We start from the raw sequence: 21,472 nt of genomic DNA on the forward strand, positions 1-21,472 counted from the left end.
GTAGTGCTTTTCTGGTAAGTGTTCGTCGTGTCACTGTATGGACAGGAAACCTCAGGGTCCAGTTCAGTTGCTGCTGTGTTGTGTGTGGTACCTGACAGACTCTGTCAGCCCCCAGATCCATCTTGTCCAGTAACCAATAACTGGCCAGAAGGACCATCAGATGGAGAAGATGCAAGGCAGATTTGTTGGCCTGTATGGACCACTAAGGCAGACTCACCACTAAGTGCTGCTAGAAATTGTGTCTCCTTATTGCCTAAGGTACAAGGAACTTAGACACTAATCCACACCCTTACTTCAGAAGAACCCTGAGTTTGTTCAGTGCATCTACTTGCAGAATACACCAAAATTTTCAGAAAAGGTTCAAGCTGTGACCATTAATAGACTTAAAACCAACTATGTATGAGTTGATACTGATATACTGTAGGTTATCTGTTTAATATGGGCTAATGATATTTAAAAATGTTAATTTTTGAAAAAAAATATTTTTCTGTTAGTAAAGGAGGAGTACAGTTTAAGTGGTAAGGCTTTATAAGGCAAGCCATCAAGAATATTTTGTCTACTTTTGATGCCAATCTGAGAAAAGATTTTGTGCATTTTTAAGGAATATACCATAAGAAGAAATACTTACCTAGGATAACAAATCCCATTAAAATAGTAATTTTAGGCTTCCTGTGTTTATATTAATTTTTATTTCCATATTAATTTTTTTCCAAGGTATCCTTTATGCAAAGGATAAACTGATTCATACACGGAAAGTTATCTGATTAATGGAAGAAATACTTTTAACAAGATCACAGGAGTGGCAAAACTGGAGCAGGTTATTGGTCTATTACATCAGATATTTGCTTTTGGGATGGCCTATATACTTCGGGAAGAAAAACCCCAACAAACCAAAGCAAAAGCAATTTTATACATAGGAGGGAACTTTGCAGTATTACACAATGGAAACATTATTTCATTCCTGGCAACCAAGAGCAACCATTACGTTTACTGAAGCACAAGGACAGATGCTGCTTAATTGTTTGCATAGTATCCTGAATAAACTAGCCTACCCTCTTTTGAGTTCTATAGAAATGGATTTTTTGCTGGTGGTCAATACCCAAAACTAGGTCACAGAGGGTGCCAAAAAAGCCTTTATGGTAGGAGCTGAGATACTTGGGATCTGAAGCAGCCAGCCTGAGCCAGCATCGAATCAGTGATTTCTGCACCATCTTCATGAGAACAGAAGGTCATTTCAGTTACAGGGCTTAAATTTTGGTACCTTGGTAGTTTTTTGAGAGCTATAAGTTGGGAGCACTGTCATTTGTAGGTGTTTAAGCCACAGCCTTGTGATAGTTGGTGCTTATCTTATGAGCCCACCTTTGTGATGTCTTTGAACATTCAAGAATGTCACATTTTTTTAGAAGTCATAACATAGAAAGGCAACAGAAAACGAAGAACGCTTACAGCCCACAATACAGGCGGCACATTGAGCCGGTTACTAAGCGGGGTCCTTGGCAGGGCTGCGGGGAGCCGAGCCTGGCAGGGGCCGCCGGGCAGCCCTGCTTTGCCGGCCGCTGCTCTCGGCCGTCCGAGGCGCGGGCGGTGCCGGGCCGGGGCCGCCCCGGGGCGGGCCGTGCGGGGGCGGGGCCGCCGCCGCGTACAAAGCGCGGTGCGCGGGGCCGCTGCCAGCCCGGAGCCTCGGCGCCTCCGCAGCTGCGGCCACAGGCGGAGCCGGGCGTCGCGCGGCGCTCGGCCCCACCGCGGCGGAGCGTCCCCGGCAGCCCGCGGCCCATAAGGCTAAGGCTTTCCGACTTCAGCTACAGTGCTAGCTAAGTCGGGGAAGGCAACACGGAGCGAAGCCGCGGGTCCTCTCGCCTCTTCTCGGCATCGGGCTGAGCGGGCCGGCATGGCGGGGCGAGCGGAGCCGGCGGGCGAGCGGCGGCGCTGCGGTCAGTGCGGGGCGGCGACCCGGTAGCCTGGCAGCCCGGCAGCCTCTCGCTCGGGTGCCGAGCTCGGAGTGGGGCGGGGGACGGGCGGCCCCGCCGGGGCTGGTGCGCGGTGCGGGCAGGGGGCTCCGCCGCCCATAAACACGGCGTGTCCCGGTGGTGGCTTCGTTCTCCAAACGGTGTTGGATCTCACCGTGGCAGCGACCGTACTTGGTGCCTGCCGAAATGCGGTGAATGTGCCCGAATCTCCTTTAGCATTTGTTTTTCTTTCTCATTTAGGATCTGTGGCTGCCTATTTTACATCTGCAAAGTTCCTACTTTATCTTGGGCATGCACTGTCCACTTGGGTAAGTAAAATATTGTCCTGGTAGAAGTAGGACTTTATGATTGATCTAGCTGTGACTTACCTGAACATTACTGGTAGTTTCCATGATCTTCACACAACAGGCACTGCTATGAAGACTGAGGTCTCATTAGAACACCTTGCTCTTAAAAGTCTTCATAATCTTTACATGGTATGTTGTGTAGGTTCTGTTTTCATTAGTGAGGTACTTGCCACACCATGTAATGTACTACTTAATTTCCTGATGGCCTAGTTCTATACCTTTTGATGCTTTTAAGTAGCTACAGAACCAGTAAGACTTCTTAGAGTAAGTTCTGAGTGAAGTAGATGAAGGGTAGTCCATAGCAGAATGAGTCCATTGCAACATATACTTGAAGGCCCTGCATGCGAGCTACGCTTTGAGTACTTGGTGTTTGCAGTGGACCCCTTACTGCTGCTCATTACCTAACCTGTTGAGAGTGTCAGGGGAGAAGTTTCTTCTTAAGTGTTTGCCTTCTGAAATGCTTTCTTTCTGTACTGAAGAAACTTACTACATCAGTTTTCACTCTCTTGAATGGTACTAAAGTCTTAATATGCCCTAAAAATAGTCTGCTTCTATCCCATAAAATAAATACATTTATCTTATAATACAGTCTTAAGTCTCCATCTAATGGCTTGATTCAAAAAGAATTGGAAAGTTTCTTCCCTAATATTCCGCCTGGATTTGGATGGATTGGATGTGTGCTCTGTATGGCATTGAACAAATGGCTGATACACAGTCACAGCACTATATGCCTGACTTTGGCACCTCCTCGCTTTCACTAACCCAACAGGTTATATTGATGTCTCTATCAATGGAAGAAATCTTGGAGTGCTACCAAACACTTGTTTAGACAAGTGCAATATTTTAGCAGTTATTAATATTATTGAGGGAGCTGGATGGTGATGTTTATGTTTAGTTCACTGCTTTTCAGAGGCCAGGACTGTTACCTACAACATTTGTCAGTAATGCCCACAAAGTCCTGCTTACTCCTCCCTGACCTGTGCTTCAAAGCTAGGCAGTGGGACTGCTGTTAGAGTACATGAGTAAAGGTGACAAAGCAGAGTTTGAGAACAGTGTTGCACACCATAACAAACATTAGACTGCAAGTTGTCTATTCAGCTGTTTAGCAATATTAATAGTATAGTCCTTGTTGCAGTGTGGTTTGTTTCATGCTGAAAGTCTTGACTTGGAAAACCCCAAGCGAACCTACTGAAGCAAGAGAAATATAGGTTATTTTGACAGAACTGGATGCAGGACTGCACCTTTTGTATCGTCTAAGCTTTAGTGTTCCTGTAGTCTGACTTTTTCTTTTTTTTTTTTTGCTAACAGGAACAATAAAAAAGCACTTTAATCTTCAGAACTCAAAGGAATAGATAATCTTTATTCTAAAATGGCTGCGTCCACAATACCAAACCTGATAGAAATGTGGTTTTGGTGTAATTGAGAGAGCTAATTTTTTTTCTGTATTACTAAGCCATTCCCAAATACAGAGAGAAGCTCTAAATGATAAAACGTGTCACATCTCCACAAATGTTCAGATTTTAACAAAGTCTAAACTGTGTCTTACGCTCTTGTTCAGTACAGCGTTTGAATGTATGCCTGGCCTCAGTGAATGAAGAATGGTCCTTTTGCTCAGTCTGCATTAATAGGCTGGACTGCACTGCTTAACTGGACTCTCAGACCTTACGCAGTTCCCTTTGTTTTTAATTCATTGCTGTCTATCACTTTACAGTAAAGAAAGAACAGAATAGGTTCTCCTTGTTGGTGTCTAATGCTTGCCAGGATATCAGCAACTTCCCAAGCTTACCTGTGCCACTCAGAACTTAAGAGGCCTGTTTGTTGGTAGTAGCCTGGTTACTGCTTAACTTGTTGGCTTCAGTTCTGAGATGAGATGGTATGCATTGTGTCCAAGATACATTACAAGGATAATTACAATGACAGCAGAGCAAGAACCACCTCTAAAAGAGTGGTGAGGCTAAACAGATGTAGTTAGTTATTTACAAGGTGAAATACCCACATCTTGAGACATTTTAAAGTTGGATTAAGTATATGTAATAAAAATGTTGCTTGTTTCTGAAGGCAATATTTAGTGTTTAGTTTTCAGTAGATCCTTGCATGTTTTAAAAAATGCTTTTGTCATCTTTTCAGTACCTGAAACATCTCTGCTTGAAAAAAACACGTAGAATTTCTGTTATGAAGTTTTTATATGAAGTACTCTTTGGCTTACTTTTCTAGCTAGGTAAACAGTTACCTGATCTAATTAAAACTTAACCACCTGAGTGTATTTTAAGTGAAAATCAGTAAAAGAGGTACTTCTGGCTATATTAAATTTAAGGGACTCTTAAACTTGGGAAATTATATCCCTGTATTTTCATTGCTGGAATACTTTCTATATAGTTCTAGTAACCATGGAATAAAAGTGGAACATATTTTACAGAAGATGTTAGGGGTCTCTGGAGAGTGAAAATTAGTTTATTATATATGAGGGGGGACATCTAAGTTGACTGTGCTTATATGTGTATTTTTTTCATTTGTTTTAGTTAGAAAACATACAAAATACCCAGGGTTTTTCCATGAGCAGGTTAAATTTTTCTTCCCACATAATTGGGGTGTAATTTCTTTCTGCCTATGGTTAAGGAAACAAATATGAATGTTTATGCATACAGTATGCATTACATACGCATACCTCCTTCAGGAACCTCAATAGGAGTAAAAGGTGTATTCTTGTTGTGCTTTTGTGCTACACTGAAGACTTTAATCAAACTTTGCAGTAATTTTGACCCTCCAAATAGTGTGTTTTTTATGTATCTCTTAATTGCAATGTTATATGGTATGTTAGATTTAGCAGACTTGGTTTTTTAAAAGTGCTTTTATGTTTCACCTCTGCCAGCCCTTTAAAATATTTGAGGTCCTTAGAAATTGGTACTATTTGCTGTTTCACATAGGAAATGCTTGTTTAAAATAAGGTGACAGAAAATAGTTTCATGTTTGACCACTCTCCATCATCTTTGGTAAGTCATGGGCAACGGGAGAGGTACCTGAGGACTGGAGGACAGCAAATGTCACCCCAGTCTACAAAAAGGGCAAGAAGGAGGACCCAGGTAACTGTAGACCGGTCAGCCTCACCTCCATCCCTGGAAAGGTGATGGAACAACTTGTTCTTGGCACGATCTCTAGGCATATCAAGGATGAGGGTGTCATTAAGAGCAGTCAACATGGTTTTACCAAGGGGAAGTCATGTTTGACCAACCTTACAGCCTTCTGTGAGAAAGTAACTAGGTGGATAGATGATGGTAGGGTGGTAGATGTGGTTTATCTTGATTTCAGTAAAGCATTTGACACTGTCTCCCACAGCATCCTCGTAGATAAGCTGAGGAAGCATGATCTTGATGATCAGGTAGTGAGGTGGATCATGAACTGGTTGAAAGGAAGAAGTCAGAGAATTGGGGTCAATGGGACAGAGGCTGATTGGAGGTCTGTGACTAATGGAATCCCTCAGAGGTCAATACTGGCACCGGTGCTGTTCAGTATTTTTGTCAACGACCTGGATGAGGAGACAGCGTGTAACCTCAGCAAGTTTGCTGATGACACTAAACTGGGAAGAGTGGCTGACACACCAAAAGGCTGTGCTGCCATTCAGTGAGACCTGGACAGGCTGGAGAGTTGGGCAGGGAGAAACTTGTTGAAATTCAACAAGGGCAAGTGTAGAGTCTTGCATCTGGGGAAGAACAACCCCATGTACCAGTACAGGCTGGGGTCTGACCAGCTGGAGAGCAGTGTAGGAGAAAGGGACCTGGGGGTCCTGGTAGACAGGAGAATGACCATGAGCCAGCAATGTGCCCTTGTGGCCAAGAAGGCCAATGGCATCCTGGGGTGCATTAGAAAGGGGGTGGTTAATAGGTCAAGGGAGGTTCTCCTCCCCCTCTATTCTGCCTTGGTGAGGCTGCATCTGGAATATTGTGTCCAGTTCTGGGCCCCTCAGTTCAAGAAGGACAGGGAGCTGCTTGAGAGAGTCCAGCGCAGAGCCACAAAGATGATTAAAGAAGTGGAACATCTCCCTTGAGAGGAAAGGCTGAGGGAGCTGGGTCTCTAGCTTGGAGGAGACTGAGGAGCGACCTCATAAAATATTTACAAATATGTTAAGGGCGAGTGTCAGGAGGACAGAGCCAGGCTTTTCTCAGTGATGTCCAGTGATAGGACAAGGGACAATGGGTGCAAACTGGAACACAGGAGGTTTCACAGAAATATCAGAAAAAACATCTTTACTGTGAGAGTGACAGAGCCCTGGAACAGGCTGCCCAGAGAGGTTGTGGAGTCTCCTTCTCTGGAGACATTCAAAACCCACCTGGACACATTCCTGTGTGATGTGCTCTAGGTGATCCTGCTCTGGCAGGAGGGTTGGACTAGGTGATCTTTGGAGGTCCCTTCCAACCCCTAAGATTCTGTGATTTGGTTTATAAAAGGCTAAGATTCAGGACCATTGTTAAACTGTTTACCGTAGAATAGCATGAATGATTTCTAGTCATCGGCTTTGTTACTGATTGCATAAAGCATTTTCTGTGGTGCATTTCTTGCAATAAGTTTAAAAATGAAGTGAGATGTGACTCCCATCATGTGACAACATAAAAACCTCAGTGCATTCATTAGCAAACCACAGGTCTGTTTGGTAGCAAACCTAAAAATGTTTTGAATAGTATAAAGATTACTTCACTTGGACATGGTTTACATTTTGGGCTTTTTTTTCTAGCCTGTAGGAAGTGATATCAGAACATAAAAGCTTGTACTCTAAGCACTAGTTTAAGCTAGGGGTAGGCTAAATGAATTGAACTACCAATGAGTTTGCAGTAGGTTAAGTGAGCTCTGAGATTCTACCTCTTCATAATGTGGCAGTGCTTAACATTATTGAAAGTGCTCGAGTCCATTGACTTCGGAAGCTTCAGGGAACATTTAGGACAACACCTTCCTTGATTTACCCATGTCTGCCCTGGATTGCATTGTGACTTGCTTTGGCTTGACTGGCTCTTGTGTTATAAAGCAGCATTTAAGCTTTGATCATCTAAGAGCAAATTGCTATCTTGAAAAATTACTTAAATAGTATTAGTGATGAATAAATCTGTTGCTAATATTTTATATGTGCTAGAGAATCTATGTAAGCTTTCTGAAACTTGTTGGATTTGGCTGGTAACAGACTTTTTCTGTAGTATTTTTCTACTTTTCTGTTATTTCCTACTTTTCCTAGTAGACAAATGAAGGGGTTTTTGACATGGTATTACAAACTGTAATGTTGCATTTGATTATGACAGATAATCTTGGTGATGCAGGCATAAAATCAATGGTGGTGGAATGTAGTAATAAAAAAACCCCATAACAATTCCAAAAATTAAACTAAACCCCAAAAAACAAATCGTCCCTCCCACACACCCTACCCCCGCATGTGTGACAAACCTTTATTTTAACACAGGCTTATCTGGGCATTAGTAAAATAGTCAACTTGTGTGCTTGCAAGGTGCAAATAGTAATGTTGTGTATGTACTCTGTTACTTTTAAAGGGAGATCGTATGTGGCATTTTGCTGTGTCTGTATTCCTGGTTGAACTTTATGGAAACAGCTTACTCCTGACTGCAGTGTATGGACTGGTCGTGGCGGGATCAGTTCTTCTCCTGGGAGCCATTATTGGAGACTGGGTGGACAAGAACTCCAGGCTCAAAGGTTAGATGTCTAGAGCAGATTATTTACTTAAGGATGGATCAAATTAATGTAAAAATATAAAGCTGATAGACTTAACAGCTCAAGTCAAATACGTGAATGGGGCTTGCTGAGTTGTTTTTGTTTTGAGAAGGGTAGTGTGTCAGAGTGGTAACGATGATCCAAAGATAGTGTCAGTGACAGGAGGAAAACAGTTTTACTTGCATTGTGTCTGTTGTGGGCTAAATCTGTATGATATGTAGAGATGTGTGGAAATGCAAGAGGTAGAAGCACTTAACTTTAAGGACTACAGATGATAATCTTTACAGACTAATACAGACATAAGCTTACGTTATTTGTTGTCTTCTGTCATTTTCTGCTTAAGTGTAAACATGCACTGCATTTGTTACAGGTATTTTAAATATGTATCTTCTAGTTTGTTTTATAATTAGCATGGCATCAAGTTTTTCATACACATTTTTACTTTCCAAGAGTTTATGGAATAGCACCACTTCCACGGTACACCAAAGATGAATTTTAGAGACTCAAGCTAAGTCTTGTTTTTACCCCTTTAGAAATAGTATCAGCATTTAATCAGGTAGAGTTTGGTTTTTCGTTGGAAGAAGACTCGCTTGGACTGCAGATTAAGAATTTGGATTATCAAGAGCTACGAAGTTACACCAGACATTAATTTGTTTCTCTAAAAAAAAATCAAGGATTCAAAATCTAATAGGAAGTATGGGTTTACCATTGAATTTTTTATTTTGGGGGGGAAATAGGAAAATAAAAGTATTTAAAGAATCTGTGCATGTTCCTTAATTATAACCTTCTTAAGCTTATAGTTGGCTCATTCTTATGTTCATAACTGTTGCTCTTTGTTTTGATTTGAAACAGTGGCCCAGACATCCTTGGTAGTACAGAATGCATCCGTCATCCTGTGTGGTATTATCCTGATGATTATCTTCTTGTTTAAAACACAGCTTTTGACCTTATACCATGGATGGCTTCTTGTGAGTGTTTGAACTTGTTATTAAGGAATTAACTTGCAAAGAAACTTTGGGGAGCTTGGGAGACAGATAAATTTTTCTTTTTCTCTCTAGTTTGTTTTAGACATTCTTGGGTGCTAAAACTGGCATATGAAACTGAGCTAGCTGGGTAAACAAAGGTGACTGTTTTCTGTCAGGAATTTTAAAGTAGACTTGGTCTTGTTTTGTCAAAGAATAACAGTAAAATGTAGGGATGCATATGTCAAGGTGTCTTTTCTGGTTGTGCAGGGTAGGAGGGGAGATCTCCCTTTAACAATTTTCTCATGCTGTAACTCTTTCCCCCATTTCTCTAGACGATGTGCTATATTCTGGTTATCACAATAGCAAATATTGCCAATTTGGCCAGCACTGCCACAGCGATCACAATTCAGAGGGACTGGATTGTTGTGGTTGCAGGGGAAGACAGAAGCAAACTGGCAGGTGAAATATGTTGCCTTTTTAATATCTTAAATGTCTTGCTTTCCAAGCTTGATTTGTTTTTTAGATTAGAGTTTTGCAGAGGTCAGCACATACTTGAGTTCCAGATATAAGAAAACAGCAGGTAAAAAGAGCAGCCTTTATTTTCTTTTTCCCTGCTCTGGACTGCACTTACTGACATTGGAAATTACTGCTGTGACTGCAATTCAGTTAGGCACCCCTATGCTTGTTTTATCCTCCTTTTAGTCCTACTGCAGCTTTGTCAGGAAAACTTTATTCTTGCTGAACAAATAAACAACCGCCACACTCTTAAATCAAATAACCAGTGCTTAATAGAAAAGCTGTTTTAACTTCCAGACACGTAAAGCCAAGTGTTGCAATACTTATTTTTAGGTCCCTAGAATGAAACAGAAAACTGTTGCGTAACTGGGCTCCTCACATAGGGATCAAAGAAAGAGGTACATGAGAATGAAGTCCAGAATGGGATAGTAGGTGGATCAGGAAACTGTCAGTAGGAAATGCTGTGCATGCAGATACATTTGATGTCTCACATTAGATGTCTAACTCTGAGCTGTGAATGCTTTTCTTCAGTTGGAACTGAAAGCTCTGTACTCTTAACATCTCATATCTTTGCTATTAGATAACAGGCTTAATCTTTTTTTTTTCTTTTAAATATTTTTCCTGTTTTTTCCTCTGTTGCACAGTGGTATGGCATCATTAGGACAGAGAATGAGTTCCAGCTGAAATTCTGCTGCAGCTTGGTGGTCATGACTCTAGTGGGATGTGAGAGATTGTTTGGGATCTTCCCCAAGCACACATAGAACCTGACTCTCCTTTGCTGAGGGGGCTCTTGTAGCCACAAGGCCATTCGCACCAAGGGATGTATGATTCATCTTTGACACTGCTGCTCTGATTGTAACACAGTATGGGAAGCAGCATTTTTTGCCATGAATTTGGGCAGTCTGTGTGGGCTCTGAGGCAATTCTATAAGGGGACTTAAGCTTTCCCAGATAGAGGAACTGATACTGAATTGCAAAGAAGGCACAGAGTAGCTTAATGTTCCCAAGACATATATAGCTCAGTAAAGTAACACTGGGATGAATGTTTTAAGTCTAACACTTGCGGAGTTTAGATACCTCCAGGCCTAGACAGCATTTGAGCTTTTGGATTCTTAATTCTGTATGAAGCTGCCTAAATTCCCCATGAAGTTCAGTTTACATGCCAGAGCCCTTTTAGACATGAATCCTATATTGCAGATTTGTTAGAAATGTTTATCTGCAATGAAGGAATCACATTTTCCTATCTCATCCAGGAAACGCTAGCGCTTAGTCAGAGTATTAAAAGTGTCTTCCTTTCATTTCCCAGTCTACAGATTTTTCACTATACTCTTTTTTTGACCTTGTGTGTGTTCCTATGTCATGCCTTTTGTAGGTCAGGTTAACTTTCTTTATGCCTGTGAATCACAAGTAGCAGGCTATCATACATCCATAAAACCCTCAAGTTCTAATGACACTCATTAACCTTTGTTGTGTTGGATCTTATTCAGCAAATAATCTCCCCAATCCCTGTACTACTTACTATATGTCAGATAAGGTACAGACCACACCTGCAGAGAGCTGCTGCACAGGAAGCAGGCCTGCCTCTATACTGCTTCATGATCTTGGGCAGAATTATGTGATCCCTTATAGTCTGCACCAAAATAATCAGGCAAGATGTAACTCTAAAATGTGATGCAATTAATTAAACAAACAAACAAAAAAACCCAACAAAAAACCAAACCCCTTAACTAAGCACATTAGTCGAACAAATCTGTCTTAAAGATCTCTTTCTGGGTTTTCATGTGTTTAATCATAATGTAACTTGGAGACTGCCAAAATTCCTTAACTTAAAAAAATAAAACACCAGCACTGACTTTACAGCATATACTGTTTTCCATCTCTATGAGCCTTAATAAGTAAGTTAGTGAAATAGGCAAATAAAAAATTCCCTTGACTTCCCCTTCTTTGTTGCCATTGATTGATTTTTCCATTCACTCTTACTTTACCTTTCCTGAGTGTAAATATTAGCCCTACCCAAATAACTCAAAACAAAGCTTAGTTCTTGGAATATCTAAAGCCAAATATTATACAACTTACTCGTCTTTGTTAACCATCAGTCAAATAGTTAATACTGACTTCTTTGAATTCTAATAGAGTAACCTAAACTTCCTTTAAATGTTAAGGAGCAGTTTTCTACAGATTGAAAAAAGCAGTTTCATGCTGATAGAGTTTCACTTGCCTTTCAAAAGCTCCAGCTTCATAACAGAACTCTACAGCAGGCTTTCGATACCTGCTTCTAAGCAGCCTGAAGTCCTGATGCACAAAACCATTGCATGTCTAGCAACTTAAGGGTGGAGCAGTGGTAACATTTATATGAATCCTGCAGGAGCCCAGGGGGTGTAATGACACTATAGTGGGTAAGACTGGGGAGGGCAAGACCAGCAAAGGGAAGATGCATTTATGCTAAGAATAGGCTGATCATTAACATCAAAGTGTGGAACAGAAAAGAGTAAGGACTTTGCTCAGTGAGTTCTAAGAGTGCCTACCACTGCCATCAATCAATGTGACTCGATAAGGACATTCAAAGCCAATTTCAAAGGTCTGCTGCTATCACAGTGGGCATTGTGGTCACCCATTATTAGAAGTAAATGGAGGAGATTAAGAAATACATGGTCTGGTATTGGGAGATAATAGTTGCTAAAATTATATTTACATGAAAGAATTTCATCATACGAGATTCCTATTAATGTTTAGAGTTGTGCATGCTGGGTTTTAATGTTACAGAGAGAGGCTTAGGAGGCTGTAATGTCACTTGGATCTGAAGATGCCTCTGGTAGGCAGTCTAACTGCTGATCCTACTAGAATCACAGTTGGGGCAGGACTTCATAGCTTGATGTGCAATCCTCAGTTATGTTAATGAACATTCCACTGTAAGTGTTCGGCAACTACTTCATATAATCAAATAATTTCTGACAGATATGAATGCTACAATAAGAAGAATTGATCAGTTGACCAATATCTTGGCCCCAATGGCAGTTGGTCAAATAATGACATTTGGGTCCCCGATGATTGGCTGTGGATTCATTTCTGGCTGGAACTTGATGTCGATGTGTGTGGAATATCTGCTACTCTGGAAGGTTTATCAGAAGACTCCTACTCTGGCTCTTAAATCTGCAAAAGTTGAAGAATCAGAACTGAAACAGCTGAATGTAAAGAAAGGTATTGAAACTGAATTTAACTGTTTACATTCACAGTATATTCCCTGTATCAGTCAAACTGAAGTGGTGACTTTTGTCTTCTGCAGACAGTGCTTTGATGCTATATGGCTTTCTACTCACAGCTTGGCAGTTTCAGATTTGGATGTAGATAACAAACTAATCTAAGTAACAATACTTTGTGCAGCTATTTGAAGAATCCCATAAAATGCAGCCAAAGAGAGAATTCTCTCAGTTAATACTTTAGAGTAAGTTTGCTCTGTTATTTAGGGCTAATTGTGAGGAATGCTCCTCTCCAACTGTGCAATAACTAACTAGCTGACAAGGCCTTTTACTCTGTAGTGTCTACAAGCAAAACAGCCTATGTAGGACTCTTTCTTGCTAACTTATCTCTACTTACACATAGTACTAAGAGGCCTTCAGGAGGTTGTCAAATAGGTGGTACTATTTCTAGTCTGGCATGTTTCAGTGAGTTCCATGTGCTGCAGGAAATTATGGAGGAAAAAAAAGTCTATTTTAACCTACTCTGCTTCCTTGGCCAAGCTGAACAACTGGATTTGCAGTGTAGATGGCTATGGCGATAAGCAACCTTAAAATTGAAACTAACATTGCTTTAGATAGTCCGACTTCAGAAGCAGATTTTTTTTCTTGCGAAGCATTTGAAACATCAGATACTAGACTGCAAGACATAAGCATTTTTTAAATTTTTAAGGTAGTGGTATGTGAATACTACCAAAAGCTTATTTAAAAGCTAACTAGCAATCTGGTTTTTGCTCTGTGTATAGTGAGAGAGGAGACTGCTATTAAAAGTGTTGAAGAGATGCATATTCTTCCCAGCCAGAAGATCCATTGTGGTAATGGCTGGTCCAGTAAGCTACTGGACTAGGCTGGTAGCAGCCTAGGATAGGGAAGTAAGATAAGGAGTGTAGAATACTCTGTGACTTTGGAACTGGCTCTTGAATGCTTCTGAAGAATGAAACATTTAGCAAATGTTAACATGTAGGAAACATGTCTTCATCTTTGCTACTGCAGTATTCTGATTTCAGTAGAAGACTTGCATTTTTGTAAGTTTTAGGAATACTTCACTTGTCTCGCTGTTTGTGGAGGCTTTTTTCATACTTGACTGTGTGTAAAAACACTGTTCAGGCATCCAAACTCTTGTATAGTTTCTATTCACATTACTAATTTAAGTACTGCTGTGGGTTTGTTTTATTTTTGTTTGTGACCAATTGGAAGTGCTTTCCTCCTACATTAGAGTGAAAATGGAATTGCAGGAAAGTGTGCTCCAAGAGGTTTTTTCAAGTGAAGTTTTCAAAGCTTTTGGCTTTGGTAGGCTTCAGCAAGTATCTCTGCACTGGTTCTTCTACCATGTAATGAGATATTCACAGATGTTTTAAGTAATCCCTCCTTCCTGGGCTTAGTTCATTTAAACATACAAATCTATGTTAAAAAGCCACCTAATGGCATTTATTAAGTGAATAATTTACTCATGGAAATGGAGCATTCATTCAGAAGTCTGTTGAAAAGAAGGTTATGTTTTCTTATACCACAGCTTAATTAAATAAGCAGGAGTTTATAGTGATAGAATTTACTTGTTGTTAATATACAGATGGGATTTAAGGATACTTTAAAACACATAAGGAACTGGAGGAAGATTGATTGCACAACTAATCTGATGCACTTCTGCAGCAGTGAACTTGGATTACTAACGGTAGACAATTGTCTTGTGCTTTACACTCTGCACTTTCCAAGCAGGAGTGTATCTAACAGTTATATTTCTGTTTACAGAGAGTGATGGGAAACCCCCTGAAGGAGTGCAGTTAATTGTTGAGAAAGATGTAACTGGCTTTGAGCCCCAGCAGGAGAAGGAAGTCGGCTGTGCTGCCCGGATTGCTGAACCTTTCATCACGTTCCGTGATGGATGGGTTGCATACTACAACCAGCCAGTGTTTCTTGCAGGCATGGGTCTTGCATTTCTGTATATGACTGTTCTGGGCTTTGATTGTATTACTACAGGCTATGCATACACTCAGGGTCTGAGTGGCTCTGTGCTAAGCCTCCTGATGGGTGCCTCGGCAGTCACGGGCATCATGGGAACAGTAGCTTTCACTTGGCTTCGTCGCAAATGTGGCCTTGTTCGTACAGGCCTGATTTCTGGAGTTGCTCAATTTGCTTGTCTGGTCTTATGTGTCATCTCTGTATTCATGCCTGGAAGTCCTATGGATTTGACTGTTTCTCCGTTTGCTGACATCAGTGCCAGGCTGTTTGAAACTGAACCATTACCTACTATAGCATCTCCAGTAGATAACCCTGAAATGATTTTTGCAACTGGAATGCCCAACTTGATAAACGGGTCTACTACTCCTGCTAACAGTGACCCAGAGATGAGTCCTGAGCCTGTGCCTTTACTCTCTGTTAGTCTCCTGTTTGCAGGAGTCATTGCTGCTAGAGTTGGTAAGTATTATGTCTCTATTCATTTGATCTATTGACTGCTTTGAATTCTAAAAAATACAGTGCCGGTCAACTAAATACAAATTTGTGTTTAGAATTGTAGGCTACAGGTAGAGTGTTATATCACGTCTCTAAGGCTAATTCATTGCACTTGACATAAAAATGCAGTGATCTTGCCATAGTATCACCAGTGCAGAGACCATAGTACTAATTTCTTGAGTATTGTGTTACCACATTTGGACATGAATGTGACTGTTTTTGGCTTGCTCATCTCTAAATGATCTTCCTTCACAGCCAAGTAAAACCATTTGTTACTAAAAAAGAGCTAAACTCATCTGCTGTGAAAACCTGCAAATTTAGAAGTTTACTAGATCAATCCATTCATTAAATAAATTGTTTAACCTCTACACTTCTGACCATCAAAGGAGTTTAGAACAGAAACTTGAATTTGAATGACAGCTTAATCTTTGAGGAATTGCTGGTTAGCCCGGTACTAGTATCTGTCAACAGAAGAGGTAGTAAAGTACAAAAATGTAATAAGCAGTAATTCTCATATGAAGAATTTCTGTACTGTTAATTTCTACAGCTTTTGCTGAATTTTGGAGGCATAAAATGATTCACATGTATTAAGTGTGTTTGCAAGATAAACTTCTAAAATTGAGTCATTAATGGACTAAAACAGTATAGAAGTTAGTGTCAATGGTGACTGTCATAAATTATTACGGATTCTATATAGTTTAAAATGTTTCATTTTTTGGAGAACATCTTGTACAAAACTTAGCAATTGTAGGTATTGTGAATACACTGTAAATAGCTTTGAAACAGCTGTTTAAATAAGGAGCAGATGAGCAGAACATTGTTAACTTGATATGTTAAAGTCAGTTGTGCCAAGCTGTATGTATTATTTCAGGAAATACTAGTCAAGGGAAAGTAAAGAACTCTTTAACTCTCAGTGTGAAATCCATTTGAGTCTGACAAGAGCCTAGCTTGTCCTGTGCATTTTTGGTGGAAGTGAGTTTTTGAAAGTATTAATTGAGTTATGCCAGTAATGAAAGCTTGCCATGAGAAGCCCAGTTATATGGATAACTGTTTTTTCTTTCCATAGGCCTTTGGTCCTTTGATCTGACTGTCACACAGTTGCTCCAAGAAAATGTAGTAGAATCTGAAAGAGGCATCATTAATGGTGTCCAGAACTCCATGAATTATCTTCTTGATTTGCTGCACTTCATCATGGTCATCTTGGCCCCAAACCCTGAAGCTTTTGGCTTATTGGTGCTGATTTCTGTGTCTTTTGTTGGAATGGGCCACATAATGTACTTCAGATTTGCTCAGAAAAGCTTGGGTAAACAACTTTTTGTTTGTTGCACTCCAGATCCCAAAGCAGTCTCTGACACTTCACCACCTGGTAATACATCTACTGTTTGAAAGGATCAACTTCCCTTACTAACTTGCTACGCAAATATAATGGTTAAACACATATACTGCCTTTTGTGATCTTACCTAAGGTGTTTCTCTAGAGTTGAATGCAAAACTTGAATGTTTGAGGCAGCTGTCCCAAGAGAGCTAAAATTAATCTTACAGTGACCCTGTACAAATGTTACATGTTTGGCAGAGGGCATCCTGGCTGTCCAATTGGATCTTGGCAGTTGGTTTTTTGAAGAATCCACCCGAGTCATAGATCTAGTATCTGATAGCAAAAATGTTGAATTTCTGTTGCTCACCCCCTCAGGGATACTGTGTAGTGGTTCTACATGCTCAGATTTGTTAAGGAATTCTGAACAATTCCTGTGCTTGAGCAAAACAAGGGGGTTTAGTTACTTCAGGATAACTTGATAAACAGTATTTGGTGTTGTGGTTTTTTCTCTATTTTCCTTGCCATCAACAGTTCTGCTCCCCTGTCTTCTCAAATTGGTATAAACAGCCTTCTTGGATTCCTGAAGTGGAGTCTTGGGTTCTGATGTTTTCCCAAAATACCTTTTTAATATTTTACCTGTTTTAGTTTAACTTTACAGAAACACCTTTTTATTTTTTTGCATGTTTCCTTACAAATTAGAGAACGCTAGGTACAAGATATTATTGTATTACACTTTCGTTGCACTTCATAAAGTAAATATAGCCTCATTTTAACAGAAGCTATTGATGTAACATTCTAAAGCATGGCTTTTTGAATTGCAAATGATAGGTCTGCTCAGGTTTGATGTAGCAGAAAGTGCTAAGGTCAGGAGTTCTGGTACAGCTAGGTGAAGTCTAGGGCTAATGCAGTTTTTTACCTTGGAGTACAAGCAGCTTTAGTTTATTTTTGAATGCCACTTTTTTTAAAAACCCTATTAAAGCCTGATGTATTGGAAAATTACCAGTATTCCAGGCAGAAGCAGTCAAAAAGTGGATTACTTGCATTGATGTTTTATATGTATGTTTGTTTTGACTTAGTTTGTTCTAAAATGCCGCCAAAAAGGAGATGTTGTACTAAGTGGCCCTCTAAAGAAACTTCAGAGCAATTAAGAGTTGTTTACCCCTCTGATTTTCAAGAAGCTATTGCATTTTTTTTTTACCCTGCATGTGTACTAACACAGTACCTCATAGTCATTAACTATATGTGCACTTTTGCAGAAACTACGCACTTTCCTTTCTCAGAGTTGAACCTGGTAGTGTTCTGAGTTTTCCTGTGGCACGAAAAGTAGAAGTTCTAAACATAAATCTTCTTAAAATGTTTCTTTACCAAATGAGTGGTATGCAAAAGCACACATCAGCAACTTGTGAAAAGTATCTTTACATTTTAAAATGAGGTGACTGACCTTAACAGTCATCTGTGTTGCTAGACTTCAACCCTGGAATGTCAGTGTGTGAACTCCATTGACATCAAAGGCGTTACACCAGGGCTGAATCTAGGCTGTTCATCTTAAAATTTGTGAATGATTACAGTATAAATAAAGCTAAATAGAATGTAAAAAAAATTCTAGTGGCTTTTGCCTCAGATACAAAGTATTGTAAGAGGAGTGGAAGTGAATGAATGGGAAGCCAGTGTACAACCAATGTACTTGTAGCCCTTAGTGTTCAATAACTGGTTGTAACAATTTTCCTCCTCTAATGGACCAAAACTGCTATGTTATACTGAAAGTTTCTCAGGGACATTTTCACTAGGTTTATAGGTGTTTATACTTTGACTAAGCTTTTGGGTTTTGTTTTGATATGATAAAATATATGTGAATTAGAGTAGTTTAAAATTTGTGACTCGATCCTGAGTGTAATTTCTTAAGGAAAAGGGAATTTTGCCATCAGCAGAATTTAAAAGTCAGAAGACAAACCAAGTTTATCTAGTTTTGTAGAATAATTATGCCCAGCCTATACAGTGTGTGGTAAGTAAATAAAATACTTGATTTGCCAAATGTTTTCTCATGTGTGTCTAATCTAAACTGGGACCAGATTTTAGTATTGCTGAATATAAATAAAGGTACCCCAAATTTCAGCAAATGTGTCTATACTTGGATGAACATCTGATTTCCACTGTATGTATTGGACTCACTGGCCATGACGGAAAGAGAGCTTAAAATGCAGCTTCTTGTGGGCTGTCTATTGTCTATAGAACCCAGTGTGCCTAAAGCTTGGTGCTGTAGCACTAAGCACCAGACATCTCATGAAGGATGTATTCCTGAAGTCTAGAGAGCTCAAAAAGCCAAACAAATAGAGCAGGGAGCATACTATGTTCCCATCTGTTCCCTAAATATGTATATTTTTTTTCCCCCAAGAGCAATGTAGTCTTACTCGAGTAGCAGTTTCATAAATTGTTCCACTAGATAGCGCAGTCTGGATCTCAAGCTAAAAAAGTAGTGCTGTTAGGGGACTGGACCTTTGTATTTCGTACACATGTTGCTACAATTCATATGTGCAGATAAACAGCTAGAAGGCAAGACAATCCTAAAAGAGAAGAAAGGTGGATAGTAGCTTTAAGAGGAGTAAAGAGTTCTGAATTGGAAATCTTGTATTTATTGACCTGAGTCAATGTCAAAAAATGTATGCTGCTTGAGCACAGCCCATTACTGTTTAAGTCTAAGATGTACACAGACACCTGTACTGATTAGTGCTTTGAAGCAATGTGGAGCCTGAAGTCTTACTTAGCAGGACTTTCTTTAAGTAAGCATTTTTGGCCTTGTATTTATTTATTTTTTTTAAATGTGTCCAATTTGGATAAAAACTGCCCTTAAAATGTACGCACTAGAAAATCAATCTTATCAGAATAGCGTATTTTATTATATAACCTTATGCTGGACATAGTATTGATTTATGTATTACTATTGTTAAAGCTGATGAATAAATTTGCATAAAAACTTGTTTGTCCTGTATTACTCAGTTTGTGGACATCTCTCTATGCTGCTACACCTGTAGGTGAAGACTTGCCGTAGTTATGGGTTTCCCTGAACTGATTGTTCTTTGAACTAGAGTTTTTCCTAGAAAAATGTCTTTATGGTTTGTCCCCAGTAATGTTACGACCATGTTATGCCCCCATGGGAATTATTACTAATAATTAGTTATTTCTAGGTGGGAGTTAGAATGCAGTGAGTTAAAAAGGGTTTGTTGTGTGTATCAGACTTTGTAGCATTAGGGTAAAGGATGTGCCTCTTTAATAGGAGCTGCCAAAATGTCCATGTTTAAGTCAGATTACCACTTTTCATCTTTAGGAATGCTTTCCTCCTTCACAGCCAGTTACAAAGTAAGAAAAAGGTTAGAATACTGAATTGAAAATGTAATTACACTGATGTAGGTACAAAGAAAAAAGTGTGTTGTATACTTAACATATAAAGAATACTCTCTTGACTGAAGAAGGCCCTTCACAATTTACCATTTGATGGTCTCACTGTTTTCCTTTACTCAGGTGTTCAGGTTTTGAGAAGTTCTGAGTTTTCTAACACCCTGTGGCATTCAGTGCTCAGCACCCCATGGTAGAATAAGTGAAGATACCTACCACTGTTCACTTGTTTGTTGCACTACTTTGCTCACTAGGTAGTTGAGGTACCAATCCTGCCTGTGAAAGGCAAGGTATATTTAATATTTTATTATTTTGTTTTTTAAAAGGTTTTCTTAAATTGAGCACTACAGGGATTGAAAATTGAATATTTTTGTAGGAAAAAGGATAGAATTAACTCAGTCCTCTCAATTTAAGCTATTTTCTGTTTCTGTAATGCGGAAACTGTCTCTTAGAAATTCCACAAGAGTAATTCCTATCTACTAGTTTTAAATTAGATAGTAGGCTGTCTTTGTTTATGCAATATAAATGGTATACATGTCCCAGATTAGTAAAGCTAGCCTGCTTCCTTCATAAGCTGGCTGAGTGTTCTCTCAGTGGTTGTTGTCAAAAATAACTTTTTCACATCAGTGTTATGCACCTTTCCCTCTGGAGAGGGGCTTGTCTTCTTTGCTTCTTTACTGTAACTGTTACAGAGCACTGGAACAGTCTCCCCAGAGAGGTTGTGGGGTCTCCTTCTCTGGAGACCTGTCTGGGTGCCTTTCTCAGTGATCTGCCCTAGTTGTGTGTGGTTTTTTGGTCCTGCTCCAGCAGGGGGGTTGGACTCAATCTTTGGAGGTCTCTTCCAACCCCTAATATTTGGTGATTCTGTAATTATTTCACAGACTCCTACACAAATAGTTTTGCAATGTATATATTTAAACTCTTTACCTGCAAATTATGATTCTTTGCAGATTGAGCTCCATAAAGAAATGAAACATTGCATAATAGAAAATAACGGGAAATTCCAGACTAATTTATAATAGATTCTACTGCTTTTTAGTATTAAAAACTAGCAGTTATGATATTGTGCTGAACTCTGTATTCTTATCTTCCTCGAGTATTAGAGTCCTAAAGAAGCTAGTAGTAGGTATTGGCATAACAGTCATGATCTTGCCCTCTATACTCACATTTTTTCCTGCTTGTGGTGCTGTTAGTGGCATAGCGTAATAATCACTATAGGAATAAATGCATTTTATTCCTGGAGTAAGGCTATGCCTTGAGTTTCTCCTTTTAATAAGACAGACTATATTTTGCAACTGTGAAAGGGCAGAAAAAAAACAGAACCAAGGGTGTTTGCTTAAAAGCTTGCAAAGTGCATGGACAAAGTGCAGGCTGTTCAATAATGCTTTTTCAAATACTTTGCTTGTCCTGGTATGGGTCAATATTTCTTCCTAGTTAAACTTTATTGCATTTCACCACAAGAGAAGCATGCAACCCTGTGCCTTCCACTCTTGTTCTAGGTGTAGAGTGATGGGGCAATCTGTTCTCACAGAGTTAAGAGTTCTTAATCCTGTTTAAATTCACAGGAAGTTACTTAAATTTAG

General features: G+C 39.7%; 1 protein-coding gene across 1 annotated transcript; it reads left to right on the plus strand.

The window, feature by feature from the left end:
* The first annotated feature begins 1,683 nt into the window (after window positions 1–1,683).
* On the plus strand, window positions 1,684–19,474 carry SLC40A1 (solute carrier family 40 member 1). Its single transcript, XM_051623101.1, has 8 exons — window positions 1,684–1,931; window positions 2,208–2,275; window positions 7,843–8,002; window positions 8,873–8,988; window positions 9,318–9,444; window positions 12,456–12,698; window positions 14,483–15,148; window positions 16,251–19,474. The coding sequence occupies exons 1-8, from the start codon at window positions 1,889–1,891 to the stop codon at window positions 16,568–16,570; spliced, it is 1,743 nt and encodes a 580-aa protein (XP_051479061.1). The 5' UTR covers window positions 1,684–1,888; the 3' UTR covers window positions 16,571–19,474.
* Window positions 19,475–21,472: the final 1,998 nt, after the last annotated feature.

The sequence above is a fragment of the Apus apus genome, chromosome 6 (assembly GCF_020740795.1).
Source record: "Apus apus isolate bApuApu2 chromosome 6, bApuApu2.pri.cur, whole genome shotgun sequence".
Lineage (NCBI taxonomy): Eukaryota > Metazoa > Chordata > Aves > Apodiformes > Apodidae > Apus > Apus apus.

Excerpts from the sequence above, each read along its gene's own strand:
- SLC40A1 (XM_051623101.1), top strand. The coding sequence starts at position 1,889 with ATGGCGGGGCGAGCGGAGCCGGCGGGCGAGCGGCGGCGCTGCG. Across the intron at positions 8,003-8,872 it reads CAAGAACTCCAGGCTCAAAG|TGGCCCAGACATCCTTGGTA; the intron begins GTTAGATGTCTA and ends GATTTGAAACAG. Across the intron at positions 15,149-16,250 it reads AGTCATTGCTGCTAGAGTTG|GCCTTTGGTCCTTTGATCTG; the intron begins GTAAGTATTATG and ends TTCTTTCCATAG.